At 33.9% G+C, this 15,606-nt stretch overlaps 1 protein-coding gene across 1 annotated transcript; it reads right to left on the bottom strand.

Moving 5' to 3' along the window:
- Positions 1–10,160: 10,160 nt before the first annotated feature.
- LOC112732300 (subtilisin-like protease SBT5.4) lies at positions 10,161–13,619 on the bottom strand. The gene is made up of 9 exons (XM_025780971.3): positions 13,481–13,619; positions 13,234–13,343; positions 13,040–13,137; positions 12,785–12,952; positions 12,450–12,555; positions 11,784–12,330; positions 11,613–11,707; positions 10,952–11,526; positions 10,161–10,848 (listed from the first exon to the last, which is right to left on the bottom strand). Exons 1-9 carry the CDS (start codon positions 13,574–13,576, stop codon positions 10,307–10,309), a joined length of 2,337 nt encoding a protein of 778 aa, XP_025636756.1. The 5' UTR covers positions 13,577–13,619; the 3' UTR covers positions 10,161–10,306.
- Between the last annotated feature and the right edge of the window lie 1,987 nt (positions 13,620–15,606).

The following is a 15,606-nucleotide window of genomic DNA, read 5'->3' as shown; positions in this document are numbered from 1 at the left end:
AGAGTTGGATTCCAGAGCTTCAATCACCCCACAATCTTCTTAAAAAATTCATAATTTTGTGTTTTTTATCTCTATGAAGAAGCAACAAAATTTGTTTTCTAAAGGTAATAGTATGGTTTTCTACAATAAATATAGTGACTGCAGGAGCTTCTATGCTGTTAATAAGGGACATATGATGATTTCTTTTTTTTCTTTTTTTCTTTTTTACTTTCAATTTGTTTATACACAATAAAATAAAGTCCTCTTTCAGAGATACTCCTAAATAAATTACACTATCAATTTTGAAGAGAACGATGTCTATAGGATCATGAGCTTATTTTGTTTCCTGAAGTACTGTCTTAATTGCTTTGAGTCATTCCCTTATTGGTTTTAATTTGCTGAACTTCATTGATAAGAACATTAGTTCATGGTATTATTGGTCTAACTAATTGGAAAAACAAGACCTACATCTACATGATATGTAAGAAATGCCCAAAATTCGAGTATAAATGACAATGAAAGTTATTTATTTTTGTGTTATATATTTCCAAAGGGATTATCAAAGCTGTTGTACCTACCTTTGGTTAGAAGTTAGTTAATTTAACTGCTGCATGCTTGGTAAGATGTAGATTATCATAGCTTTAACATATAATAACACTACTTCAGCTAGGTTCAATGATCTTAATCATCATGGCTTTGAATTGTAAATTAGCCAAAAAAAAAAGTACAATTCAAAATTGATATAACCCTTGCACTAGAGAGAGAAGCATTTGTTTAGCATGTTGGTTCAAAGTTCAAACATGACTGCTATTGATAACGAAACAACCAGCTATGGTTCCCATCTTTCAAGCAAAAATTTGAATTGAATAATCCAAGCAAGTCCACATGTAGTGTAGATATGATACGCATCAGCCATTAATTTATTAGTGTAGATACCAATTAAAATGAAGTTGAAATCAGAAAACACTGCTGCTGCTTCCCAACACAATAATCCAATTTACATCTCCACATATATACATGTATGATGAGTTTGGAAAACTCTAATTTAAATTAATGATAATCAAACATTATTAAAACAATTAGTTGCAAAATTATTAATTTGATTTTAATTCATATGTACTAATTAAATAATTTTGTTATGCAGATTTCGCTATTGGGTCGAAATATAGCAAGTCCATTGGAACTTTTTTTTTCAGCCTTAATATTAAACTGTGGTGATTCTGATGGCTGAAATTATGATTATGTTATTTGGGTCAGAAACTGTGATATAAACTCAATTGGAATCTTTGTTACAAGACCAAAGAAATTGGCCCGAATTAAAAAGAGAAGACGGAAGAAGTTGTGCTTGTTTGGTTCGGTTACCCATTCAATTGGGTTATGGAATTCAAATTTTAATTTACTTTGACTTAATACAAGCATTGAAAAGATGAAAGAGAAAGTGGAAGTGATTGATAGCTATCATTACTATCACCGATACCAAGCCAAAGGGATTTGGGAAAGTTAATTCATTTCACTCTCTCTCTCTTAGTTACATTGAAAATGTTTTTCTTTCTTTTTTCTCTTCTCTTCTCTAGCTTCGGTCACCTCACAGCAACTATGAAAAAAATTTTAAACTATCAAAAGAAGGTGGAAGAAGCTAGTAACAAGACCATTGTAATGATGGCAAGAAAAAGAAAACAAAAAGTATGCTGTGGCTGAGATCTTCACCAAAATGGGGTAAGATTTGGTGAAGTAAGCTCATGCTCTCCATACTAAAAATGGAAGAAGATGATCTCGGTCAGAGGAAGAAGATCTCTGAGGCATGGCTCGTCTCTGCTTTGTGTTCACTCAACACAAAATGTAGCTAAGAAGGCTACGTGAAGGAGGAAGCAAAAGTGGAGCAGGAAGAGATGTCATGCATTAAGAAACATCAAGGGCTAGGAACCCTTCTTAGAGTGCAAGTCGAGATGGATGGCTCGGATTGATGAAGCTTGGTATAAAGGGAAGACACAGAGGTAATTGCATGTTGGTTTTAGCATTCGGTTATCTCCCCTCTCTCTCTGGCCGAACCGGTTTTGCATGAAGAAGAAGTTGGCTTGGTTCAACAGTTTCAACCGTGGAAGCTTTCCCTTCTATAAATAAGGGAAGCTCATCAATGTTCAACACCACTTCGGAAACCAAGAGAATGGAAGTTCATGAGGGGTTATCCTCACGACTTTATCATTGGTGATCCCTCACAAGGTGTAACAACAAGATCCTCATCCAAAAGGCAAACTGAACCAAGTAATCTTGCCTTCTTGTCACAAATAGAGCCTAATAATGTAAAGCAAGCTCTTGAAGATCCTTCTTGGGTCAAAGCCATGCAAGAAGAGCTAGCTCAATTCGACAAGAATGAGGTTTGGACATTAGTATCTCATCTGGATGGTAAGAAGGTGACGGGTACTAAGTGGGTTTTTAAAAATAAATTAGGTGAGGATGAAAAAGTTATTCGTAACAAGGTTAGACTAGTGGCCCAAGGTTACGATCAAGAAGAGGGTATAGATTTTGATTATCCAGCCACAACTTGATTCCAAAGAACCGGAAGCAACTCTGAACACGTCAACAAGCTACCAAATGATGTCCACTAACTCTACAACTCTAGAAATATGACAATAATAATATTTGTCAACTACTAATGTTGTCAATTAACATAATCTTACTCAATTTAACAGAAGCCCCAAATTTCCTAACCCTAAAAATCCTAATTTTGGATTTTGCTATACCCACAAGTATAGGGATAATAAAAAATTGAGATATAGTTAATTATTGAGTCAAAGAGTTACCTTGAAGTCTCAATAATAACCGAAACATAAAAGTTGAATACTTTTCTCACTAATTAAGTTGAAACTCCATGATTTAGGGTTGTGATAAATGAAATTTGAATGAATAAAATAGAAAAGAGAATGAGAAGGAAGTAAAATGAAAGAAATGGGTTTAATGATAGTGTATGAGTTCAAGAAGAAGAGATGAAAAGATGGAAAGGATGAAGAAGAAGAAGAGAGAAGAAACGAAATTGAAAAGAGAGGGAAGGGTTTTGTGAGAAAGAAATAACTGGGGTTGTGGAGGGGGTGAGTCACGTGACTCACTAAGTCCCTCTTCTTTTTTTCTCTTTTTTTCTCTCTCTCTCTTCAGTTATAATACGTTATATATTTGAAAGGTCAAAAGATTGGTTATATTTGAAATCATATGTTTTGAATTGGATTGGGAGGCTCGTATTAAAAAATCGTAGTTAACGGTGGTTATGACGTTAACTTAGATGCATCTAACTCAGACCCCAACTAGTAGGAGTATTGCTAGCCTAACGTATAGGCCACACGTTAGATTTGTTACTCTGTTAGGTCACACGAGAGAAAATGGCTACCCATTGAGGTGGAGCTACCCAAGTGTGAATTTTTGATTTGATTTCTGTATGAGAACTCCCTTATTGATTCACTTATTATTATCAACTATTATTTTCTAATTAAAAATTATTTTAATAATAATGTTTATATGGTCTCATGTCGATTATAAATATATTGTCTAGTCATTGAGTTGCAAAACTCACCTATTTCTCTAAAAATATTTTTCAAGAACAAATATTTGACTATGTAAAATTTTCTATTCAAGAGAAATGATTTGTACTGAGTACCTATTATTTGTCTGAGTTCCTAGAAGACGGAAGTATATGCTCCACATGTCACAGACAGAATGCATTCATATTTATTTACTTTACCTTTGTTAAAAATATGAAATTATTCATTTTAAAAACTGTAAATTTATTTAAAATATTTGTAATTTTTTTATTCAACTTATATTTAAGTCGATTAGATTTGCTTGAGGATTATTTTTCTAAGGACTCATTTTCGGCTGTGACAAAAAACTTTTTAACTTGTTTTTAAAATGCAAAAATCTTGTAATTCTAGATAAGCATAAACTGCGTCCTTTGATTGTGGTAATTTGTACACAAGTTGAATAATTTGATTGATTTCTCACCTTATTTTTACATTAGTATAAACTTAAAAAAAAAATCAATAGAAATTGGAAGACGATAAAACAATATTAAATTAAAAATGACATCATCACATGATATACTTTTCGCAAACTAAGAGAATCTTTCATATAGTTGACCAGAAAACTTTCAATTTTTTTTTAAATTTTTTGGGTTGATTATATATAAAAATGTAGCCAATGACATAAATAAGATATATACTTATCCAATGTCTAAACAATTTAAATAATATAATAAAAAAAGAAAACTTTTTAAACAAATATAAGTTACGTTATATTAAAGAGTTAGAGAAATAACCAACGTATGTGAGTCTCATTTTTATTAATTATTTTATGTTATATGCATTTTACAATTTTGCACAGATACCCACAAACTCTAAGCAAAAGAATAATGGATTTTTTTATTAGACATAAAAAAACAAAAATCATAGATTTATATTTACAGAAATGAAAAAATGTGTATTATTAATAATTGAAGTTACTTTATTTTTGTGTCATTTATGTTTTCAAATGATTATGAAAGCTGTTGCACCTACCTTTGATTAGAAGTTAATTAAATTAACTGTTTCATGCTTGGTAAGATGTAGATTATCATAGCTTTAACATATAAGTATGATGTTAATCATCATCATGCCTTTGAATTATAAATTTTAAAAGAAAAGAAAAAAGAAAAAAAAGAAAAAGTCTACAATTCAAGTTTGATACAACCCTTGCATTAGATACTGAAACTCATTTATTTAGCAAGTTGGTTCAAAGTTCAAACATGACTGCTGTTGATAACCAAACAACCATCTTATGTTCCTATCTTTGAAGCAAAGCATTGAATTGAATAATCCAAGCAACTCCACATGTAGTGTGGATATAAATCATATGATACACATCAGTCATTAATTTAAACTAGTGTTGATACCAAACCAAGTATTAAAGATGCTCTTAGAATTATTAACAAATATTAACATAACAAATCACTAAATGTTAATTTGTGTTATTCATATAAATTTTTGAGGATTTACACTTCAGATAAGTTAGTCCATAAAAAAAAGTACCAATAAAATTTTTAAGGATAACACGTGGATAAGTTAGTTTAAATTTAGACTTTCTATCTTAATTATAGGGGCTAATTTAGAGGTAGTATGTCCATATTTGCAATCTTCAAAAATTTTATTGGTAATTTTTTTTAGAGACTAATTTGTCCGAAGTATAAATTCTCAAGAATTTATTTATTACTTTACTCTAATATCTAATATCTTTGATAAAAAGTTTCTCTTTTTTAAACAACTATGAAAACCAAGATTTTGAAAATCGAATCAATCATCGAACTAGAGGATTTAGAGGGTTAAAAGTTTAAAGATTCTACTGAAACTCAACCGAAGTTGGACTAAATATAATAAAATAATAATTTACATATAAAATGTTTATTTTTTTAAAAAAATTTGATTTTTTATGGTTTATAATTTAAATCGGTTAACAGTTAAAAAAAGCACAAGTTTGACCAGTTAACCAATTTTTTGACCAATTCTTTCCTATTTTTATCGGTTTACTGGCAAGTGATGTTTATCTTGAACCAAATCGGTTTAGTGATCCATTTTCAGTTAACTAATTCGGTTTTTGGTCCAAAAATTAGGAGTTAGTATTCTTAAAATGTTCTGCAAACTACTTCTTTACACTGTTAATACATCAAAATTAAATTGAGTGTAAAACTACTTTTGAAATTGCTGAATAATCTGAGAACCGTGCGGTTAAACCAAACTTGGACCTGGCCTGTTTTAGACAAAGACGCTAAACCGCGTCGTTTCTAAGCTAAAGAGTAAAAGGTAAAAAAGTAAACTACCATTTCTACCCACGAAAGTTGAAAACACTGACATATCTACCCATAAAAAAATTACCATTTGTACCCATGAAATATGGATTTCGCATAACAAAATTATCCAAACACTAAAAAATTACCTAAAATCCCTAAATTACCCTTATTTTCACCACCACACCACCTCCTTCACCCAATCACCTTTCTAACCCTAACCCTCTTCACCCACCCACCACCCCCATTTTCCTTTCTAATTTCAAATCCCACCACCATCTCATTTTCTTTATCACTATCATCACCACTACCACCACTATACCTCCATCATCATCTTCTTCACATAACGAAGTAGCAGCAGCAACAACAACAACAATAAAAAAACAAAGAAAAAATAGTTCTTGCGCGTCGTCACCCTCTCCTCCTTCTCCGATCTCTTGTGCGCTCTCTTCCTTCCATACCAGCGACAACGACAGCGACAGACTCAATCAATGACAGCGACAAATGTGACGGAGCCGGCAGTAGGAGGACGCGACGGCGGCAACAACTCTCCCTTTCTTGGTTCTGGCTCGCATCTCCTCTTTGGGCTCCCTCAATAACAGCGACGACGATGCGATAGCGGTAGCGAGTCCCCACGTTGCCAATGCGGTCTCGCTTCCCCTCCTCTTCTCTTCTTCTTCCTCGGGTGGGGGTGTGTGTGTGTAATGTCTCCGTGTATAATTTTTGGAGGGAAAGGGAGTGGTGGATGCGTGAAGCGGGTGGTGGTGGGATTTGAGATTAGAAAGAGAAAGAGGGGTGGTGGTTGGGTGAAGAGGGTTAGGGTTAGAAAGGTGATTGGGTGAAAGAGGTGGTGTGGTGGTGAAGATAAGGGATTTTGCAGGTAAGAGAGTGTGTAGGGCCAAGAATCTGAAGATGGTTCTGTTGTTGTTGATGATGGTGAAGTCCTTTTTTCTGGGTTGAGAATTCGAAGAAGCAGAAGAGAGAGAGAAAAGCAAAACACAGAAGGAAAGCAAGAGAAAGAGAAAGAGGAAGGAGTTGGCAAAGTTGACGGATTATGGTGGCGGCGACGAGCTCAGAAAATGGAAGGAGAGAGAGGACGGGTTAGTGGTGGTGGTGGCAGTGGTAGGGAAAAGATGAGAACATTGAGAGAGAGAGAGAGAGAGAGAGAGAGAGAGAGAGAGAGAGAGAGAGAGAGAGAGAGAGAAAGGAGAGGGGGGAGGGGAGGAGATGACAGTGGTAGTGGTAGAGAGAAGGGTAGTTTATGAATTTTATTTAATTTTTTAGAGTTTGGATAATTTTTCTTGTAAAAACCATTTTTTATGGGTACAAATGGTAATTTCTTTTTTTATGGGTAGATATGTCAGCGTTTTTAACTTTCGTGGGTAAAAATTGTAGTTTACTCAAGGTAAAAAGTAAAAACTGTTCCGTGTTCAATCAGTCTTCACATTCAAAGAAACCCTAGCCTTCCACTCTCCAGATCCAGATACCCAAGCTAAGCGGCGTCACTCCAGCGTCACACCATCGTCGATTCGTTCTACCACCGTCTGTTGCAGTTTTCGACCGTGCTCTCTCTCCCTCGAATTCTGTTGCTTCTTTTTGTAAAGTCGGCCAATAGAATCCGGCTCGGAGTACTTTTTTTGTGAGAGCTTGTGCTCCGAGATGGTTGCCACAGATGCCACTGTGTATTTCTTCTAAAACTTCCTTTGTGTTGGAAGTCCACACATTTTAACAAGGGTGTTGAAATCCCTCTCTTGTATAGAGTATTATTTATGATGGTATAATATTGTGCCTCCCGTTTTAACCTCTTCACCTCCTTCTTATCTGTGGGGAGTGTTTCTGTCTTGAGGTAGTTAATTATAGGGGTCATCCATCCTTGATCCAGACCTGTTATGGCTAGGACCTTTTCTTCTTCCGAGATTAACGGGTTCTGTAGTATCTCCTGGATGAGGCTTCTATTGTTGCCCCCTGGTTTGGTGCTAGCTAGTTTTGAGAGTACGTCAGCTCGAGCATTATGTTCCCGAGGTATGTGGCGGACCTCATATTTCCCGAGTTGTCCGAGATGTTCCCTGGTTTTGTCCAAGTACTTTTTCATGGTGGGATCCTTGGCTTGGTAGCTCCCTGTTATTTGGGAGGTGACTGCTTGCGAGTCGCTAAAGATGATAAGTTTTTTAGCTCCGACCTCCTTAGCCAGCTTCAAACCAGCTAGTAATGCCTCATATTCTGCTTGGTTGTTTGAAGCAGGGAACCCGAATTTGAGAAAAAGTTCGATCTGGGTTCCCTGGTCGCTTTCTAATATCATGCCTGCGCCACTTCCAATTTTGTTCGAGGAGCCGTCTACGTAGATATTCCATTCTGTAGGAATTTTCGGGGTGTCAGTAAACTCTGCAATGAAGTTGGCTAGATACTGTGATTTAATGGCTGTCCGAACTTCATATTGAAGGTCGAATTCGGACAACTCGACTGCCCAGTTTAAGATTCTTCCTGCTAAATCTGTTTTCTGCAAAATACATTTTATAAGCTGGTTGGTCCGAACCTTGATTATGTGGGCTTGAAAATATGGGCGAAGTCGTCGAGACGTTAGTATGAGAGCATATGCGAATTTTTCTATTTTTTGGTAGTTCAGTTCGGACCCTTGTAGTGCTTTGCTGATGAAGTATATAGGTTGTTGTCCACTTTCGTCCTCTCTGACCAGTACTGAGGCTATTGCCCGATTTCCTACTGCGAGGTACAACACAAGTGGTTTTCCTTCTCGTGGCCAAGTTAGAATAGGTGGTTGTCCCAGAAAATAATTGGAGAAGATCGCCAACAATTTATTTATTTCTCACAATAAACTTGGTGATCTCAAGAAGAACATGGCAAAATTCAAAACAGAAGGTGCACAACTAAAAACTTTTTATGCCTCGACAGAAAAAATTTATAAAAAATACGAAGTCAATGTCGCTCATGCTGTCAGTATTCGAATACAACTAGCTCGACATAAAGAGAAACTCGAAAGAGAATTTGCCAAAATTCGAGAAGAAGAAGCTATGTTGGAAGGCCTTACTTAAAAGCTAAAGAGAGGAAAAAGAACTTGTTTCGAGATTTCTGAGATAGAAAACACTTAAGCTGACATCAAAAAAATATATGAGAAATTGCAACTTGAAGATTACCAAAAAATTGGCACCTGTAGTTTTTTTGATGAAAAAAGTGTGCGTCTTTGATGTGAGTTGGAAGAATTACTAGAACCCGACATTTAAAAGTTTGGAATACCCAAGTTCTTTTGTAATTAATTTGTTCTTGCTCACTTTGGTTTGTAATGCTTTAAATTTTGACTCTAAATTTTGACTTTAGTTTGGAGTTAAGTCCTAAATATTTTTCATTGATATATTTAACCCCGACTTTAGTATCTACATATTTAATTCGATATGCATTTCTTGAATACAATTTTTTTTTTTGTGACATTTCTTGAATACAATTAGATCACTTGAAAGGTTTTCTCCCAATTAGAGGACTATTTTCTATAAACGGTCAATTTCTTATCCATCGGTTAAAAAACTTTCGAGACTAACTCACCAATACTAAAAACTTTTCTTTTTACTCATCAATCGTAAATACAAGCTATATCCTCTTTTTTTATTGGTGTGGTTGGTTTTTTTTGTTTACGTTTTGTCCATTATTTATTTAAACTCTTTCAAATATTTTTTGTTTGGTTTTTTCGTTCTTATTTATTTTATTTTTACTTTTGTAGTTTTATTAATTTCATAATTAATCTTATATTTGTTGAAGTTTATTTATTTTCTTATTTATCACTGTTTTGTCTTATAAATTTTAATTGAAATACTAAATTCTATCTTTTGTATTTTATATTATAATTTATATGTAAAATAATCATCGGTATTTGTCGAATGCTTATTTATTAATATTTGATTGGTATGTGATTTTTTTTATTAATGTTTATTGATATCTATTTGTTTGGGTCATATTTAATTTCTGAGACTTAATATTTATAATAAATAAATATATTTTCATTACCTATATATTGTTTAGGATTTGATGTATGATTTTTTAATTAAATATTTTTACTGTATGTTAAACTTAACTTATGTATTTTTAATCCATAAATATATAATTAATATGGATCCCGTTAGGGAGACAATGAACTACCATCTAGAATAACCATCCAAGACTCGAACTCTTGATCTTTCGAATCTAGCGCTCTAATACTTTATAAACCTCCATTGTGCACATTATACAAATATTCCATTGGCTCCTCATACTTTCCCAATTAATATTATATGTATTTCTTAGATGAAGTTATAATTAATAGGATTGTTTACTTTTTCTCTGTACTAAACTAGTTTAACTTAATGCATACTTTAATAGACGAAGAGCGCAGTAATAAAATAATAACATTCGAAATTCCATTATTTATTATTCCAACCTCCGGATTATTGCTGAGAACTAAGCTAATAAAAAAGAAAAAATGGAAATAAAAATAAAAATGTCATCCTAATAAGCTATTTGCTTTACTAAAATCTAATATAATTAAGCCTTGATTCCACCAACGGTGATTGGAGTCTTGACATAATGCTTTCCATCCGACCAAATCAGGTCCCCAAAGACTATAGCGCGACCTGGCTTAGCGACCGCTATTGTGACCTTAAAGCTCTTCTCTTCACCCACGCTCTCAAACTTCAACACATTGGGATTCACGGACAAAGAAAGCCCCGAAGGAATGTTGTGGAAGCTTGCAACGTAAGTCCCTGGCGAACCCACATTTCTCACCCTGCGTGTCACAATAACCCGACCGTACAGCACTGGAACCGTTATTGAAGGATAATTGAAATCCAAGACACTCATTCCATGAGGGCACTCATGATGAAGAGCCCCGGAGAACACCTTGATCCGTTTCTGGTCGTAACCAATGGCACACAAGAAGTTGAGGTAATCATCTATGGTTGTATCGTAGACCAAGCCAGGGTCCATAGCACGATTTGGTCTCACGTGACCAAAACCATATTCAAATGGTGTTGCTGCTTTAAAATCCCCATCAAGTATTGGCTCACCCTTGTTGTCCCTTGTCCCAGCTGAAAATCGTACACCACAGAAAATTAAATTAAATAATCAATTGATAATTAGTTATTTTGAAAAAATGTCCACTTATTTAGATAAATAAGTTTATTGTGTTACCGGTTGTCAAGATGGCGGACTTGATAGCTGATGGACTCCATTCAGGGTGGAGTGTTTTGAGAAGGCCGGCGATTCCAGCGACGTGAGGGCAAGACATAGATGTTCCGGACAGTGCGACAAATGGAGCCCTGCGCTTATCAAAGGACATTTGTGTGGGGCTAGCTGCTTCCGAGAAAGCAGCAATGATGTTGATTCCCGGGGCCGTGACGTCAGGCTTAAGGATCTCATGGGTGACTGTGTTGGGCCCTCTGGAGGAGAATGATGACATGAATGGAGCAGGCTTCACATGCAACCTGGTCTCGGGTGGAACAATATATCCCATCGGATTCTTTGTAGAATTTAGGTATGCAAAGACTTGCAGACCATCTTCATAACTGATATGTGATGATGGAAGGAAATGAAGATCGGCGATGAGCTCATTACCGCTGAGCTTATCGTTGCAAAGAATCATTCCAACTGCACCAGCCTCCATAGCCGCAAGGCTCTTCTTCACTCTCGCCGTATCGCCTCTCTTACAAACCAATATTTTTCCCTTCGCCTTCTCTGGATCAATTGTTCCTATCTTGCACATAAGACTGTACCACAACCAAACAAGAAACAGTTTATTATGTCTTTGGAATTGAAAAAATTAAATTCAAGAAGTAGGTTATTGGATTCTTACGCGTCTTGGTCAGTTGCATTAGCCAATTTTGCATCTAAACCACTGATGAGTGGGTAAAATTTCTTTTGCGGCATACCAGGAGCAAGGCTTTCACCCTTGAGAGTATATACAAGATTAGAATTGATATCCTCGTCTAAGTAAAAGATTGAACCTTTTGAAAGTTTTTGTTACCTTGAAGCGCTCTCCATTCTCGAGTTCAACAACAGCATTAAACTCCCTGTCCAAGGTACTTGCAGCGACGTTGAGCATCCAAGGCGCAACGTTAGAGACAGATCCACTATCTGGTCCCTGGTTACCAGCAGAAATCACGACGGTGATTCCCTTTCTGAAAGCATGGAATGCGCCAATAGCAACACCATCTTTGAAGTATGGAATGGGTACCCCTCCAATGGAGAGGGAAAGAATGTCCACACCATCATGTATAGCCATGTCGAAAGCCGCCATGATATCAGCTGCAAAGCAGCTAGCGTCGCCAAAAATTGGCGGCCAGCAGACCTTGTAAGAAACCACTCGAGCCTTGGGAGAGCCGCCTTCCGCGGTTCCATTGCCAAAGCCGAAGACGTTAGCGCCGGGGACAAAGTTTCCACCTAACGTTGATAGTGTGTGTGTTCCATGGCCTTGATAATCTCGTACCGTGTTAAGAGTAGCGTTCTTCAGCGTACCAGGCCCTGCATATGCAGCATACCCTTTGTTGAAGTACCTTGCTCCTATCAGCTTCCTGTAATCAGGATATGGTTAAATTTCTGTTACTGTTTTAAGATTTCTACTACTGTTCTTTATAGAGAGAATAAAACAGGAGTGAATAAAAGGAGAGAAAAAAAGAAGTTAAAATCTCACCTGTTGCAACGAATGCCAGGACCACCATCCTCACAGGATCCCTTCCATCTTGAAGGAATAGGACCTATGCCCTCATCACTAAAGCTAGGAGATTCTGGCCATACACCTGCACGTAAATTTTAATCAAACTTTCATAAAAAGCATGTAGAATAATGAAAGAAATCACAGCGCATTTCACAAAATGGATTGTGATTGTACATTTTTTTGTCTTTATATTTTATTTAAAGACAGCCAGATTGCCAATGGAACAAGGACAGAGTATACGGTACTTTTATTAGTCACTTTTGAAATTGACGTGCTACAAGAAAATAATGGCAGAAAGATGTAAAATTTACCGGTGTCAAAGTTCCCAATTATGGTATCTTCACCAAACCTGGCTTTGCTAAACAACGAAGCAGGGCTAATCACACCACTCTGGTGCTCCATTGACATAAACTCCCACGACCGTGTAGTGTGTAACTTCAATCCTCTGTTCAAGAAGACCGACACAACCTTTGGATGTTCTACATAAAAAATCACAGTAATTTTGAAAAAAAATTAGAATTTGAATCTTTTTCTATTCGCCGTCAACTATTTTATTGAGATCTTACTTTCAATTTCAGCAGCCTCTTCATCTCGGAGCATTGCAGCAAAGCCATTAATATACCTTGTATAAGAATAAATCATTGCTTCTTTTGCTTTCTCAGAACTGCATAGCAATAAATACAAATCAAATTTTCACGCATAATATTCGGTATTAGTACGTTCAAACAGTAGTAAACATTGATTAGTAAATACTAAGTACCTTCCCAAATAGGATCCAAGAAAATCATAATGAGTTTGGGTGACTCGTTCGAAATCAGCATCTGTAGCTTCTTCACCGTGTTCATGTGATCCCAAGTACACTATGTATGACTTTTATTTTTGTTATGAATAAAAAAGAAAGTGAAAAAACCAATAAATAAATGTAACACATCATTGTAACAAAACAAAAAACGAAAACATATAATAAAAGAGTGAATGAGTAAGGATGGACATAAAAGCATGCTAACCTTCTTGGGTTCAAGAGCAGCACCGGTAGGGACTTGGAAAAGAGAAAAGAAAATTAAAGCTGATAACAGAGAAAATGAATACTTTTTGGGCCACATTTTTTCTGTTATGCTGTTTTCAATCTCTCCCTTTGAAAAAATAATAAATAATAGACAGAGAGTGATGGTGTGTATTTATAGATACAGATATAGATATGAATAGATTGAATTTTAAAAAACTGTTAAAGAAAATTTTAACAGATTGATCAGTTAAGAAAATTTTAAACTTTGAATGCTAAGAAAAATATAGATATGAATGGATTGAATTTTGAAAAGTAGTTGAGATTACACAAGAAGGTAGTCAGGATTGTGTGATTAGATTGTTTTGTTTTATTTTTAAAACAAAATTGTAAACTTTGAATATTAAAAAGACTATTTTGTTAGTAATTATTTTTTTTCAACCAACTTTTATGTTAAGCATTTAAATTAAAAAATTAATTTTTAGTTTTTTATTTTCAAATTGTGTCAGTATTGATATTAATAGAAATAGTAATAATCATAATAGGATCCAGATATTAATAGAAATAGTAATAATCATAATAGGATCCATAAGCTGATGAGGATGTGAATGATGTATCAAATATCTTAGTAGATGAATATAAAAGTATTCTCTAAAATTAAGTTATAATTGAACTAATTTGTCTAAATATCTTAATGGATGAATACAAGGGTACTCCCTAAAATTAAACTACAGTTGAATAAAAAAATTTAAAGAATTAACACTTTTATTAAAATTTGATCACTTAACCAATAAAAAAAATGTATAATTCTCTATTGTTAGATTTAATCTCACACCATTAAAAATATTATTAATAATTAATTAATAGTTATAAATTATTGTTATTGCTATTGTTATTGTTAATGTCATTATTGTTACTATTATTGTATTGTTAATGTTGTTGTTGCTCTTGCCATCGAAGGAATGCACCTGAACGGCTGAACCCAATAGTGACGACTATTTGCGTAAGTATATACAATGTTATTCAGGAGAAAACGATAAATACGTCCCTGACCTTTTGTTTCGCGAATATTTTTGTTCTTGACCATTAAAAAATACTTTTAAATCTCTGACCTTCACAAAATTTGAACGGATCAGTCCCTCCGTCCAAATTCCTCCGTCTAAATGCCTCCGTCCGTTCTTTTAAGATGTCATTGTATTTATGTTTACAGTTTTTAAAAGATCGGAATATTTTTAAAAACACTTAAAATAGAGCTTTTAAAATTGATCTGTACTTTTCAAAATTTAAAAGTTTAATATAATATTATATATTAACTAATTTTTAAATATAACGCTTAAATTTATGTCTTTTATAGTATTTTTAAATTTTAAAAATTATTTTATCAAACGTAATTGTAATGTAATTATTGTTGTTTATATTTATTAAAAATCATTTTTAATTTGATTTACTAAATATACATGCTATACTTTTTTAAAAGCCCATCTTTCAAAAATTAATTAATTTTTATAAGTTATTTTAAAAAAATAAATTTTTTACCAAACAAAGCCTTAAAATGTCTGTTTTATAGATTATAAGTTACACAACTGATATTTAAATTCATTCTTGGAAAAAAAATATTTCTGTTTTTTGTTTTAAAAGTTAGTTGTTTATTGTGTCACTTAAAAAGTTAAAAAATTCAAAATAGAAAAGACTTATTCTTCTAGATACGAAGTACAATAAAATTATGATATGAAATATTACCTCCCCTTATTAATAAAATATACTTGGAGGAGATGGACCGAATACTCGTCAAAGCAAGTCCAAGGGATATAATCTTGAATTGGACAATAAAAAAAAAATATGATAACTTTGATGACGTAATAATATTTTTTAATTATCAAAGTCATATGAGTGACTACACAACAATATAGTATTTCAGAAAAAAATTTCAGTTTTAGCGTAAAACTATACATTAATATTTTAAAATTAATAGTTAAGAAAAAAATAATATTTTTTTTATTATCGGTTATCTAAAGAGAGAAATTAATTTGAATTTATTAGTTTTCAGTTATAATTAATCAATATCATATTTCTTGCATAAAAAAAGTATATAACTCTTAATAAAGGGTATTTTAGTTAGGGGTGTCAAAA

The sequence above is a fragment of the Arachis hypogaea genome, chromosome 2 (assembly GCF_003086295.3).
Source record: "Arachis hypogaea cultivar Tifrunner chromosome 2, arahy.Tifrunner.gnm2.J5K5, whole genome shotgun sequence".
Classification (NCBI taxonomy): Eukaryota; Viridiplantae; Streptophyta; class Magnoliopsida; order Fabales; family Fabaceae; genus Arachis; species Arachis hypogaea.
The sequence above is the reverse complement of the archived record's forward strand: the minus strand, read 5'-3'. Positions and strand labels throughout refer to the sequence as shown.

Bases quoted from the DNA above. Each gene is read 5' to 3' on its own strand.
- LOC112732300 (XM_025780971.3), bottom strand. From the start codon at position 13,576: ATGTGGCCCAAAAAGTATTCATTTTCTCTGTTATCAGCTTTAATTTTC. The intron at 12,953-13,039 runs GTAAGATCTCAA...TTTTTTATGTAG, and splicing joins AGAGGCTGCTGAAATTGAAA to AACATCCAAAGGTTGTGTCG. The intron at 11,527-11,612 runs GTAAGAATCCAA...GTTGTGGTACAG, and splicing joins AATGCAACTGACCAAGACGC to TCTTATGTGCAAGATAGGAA.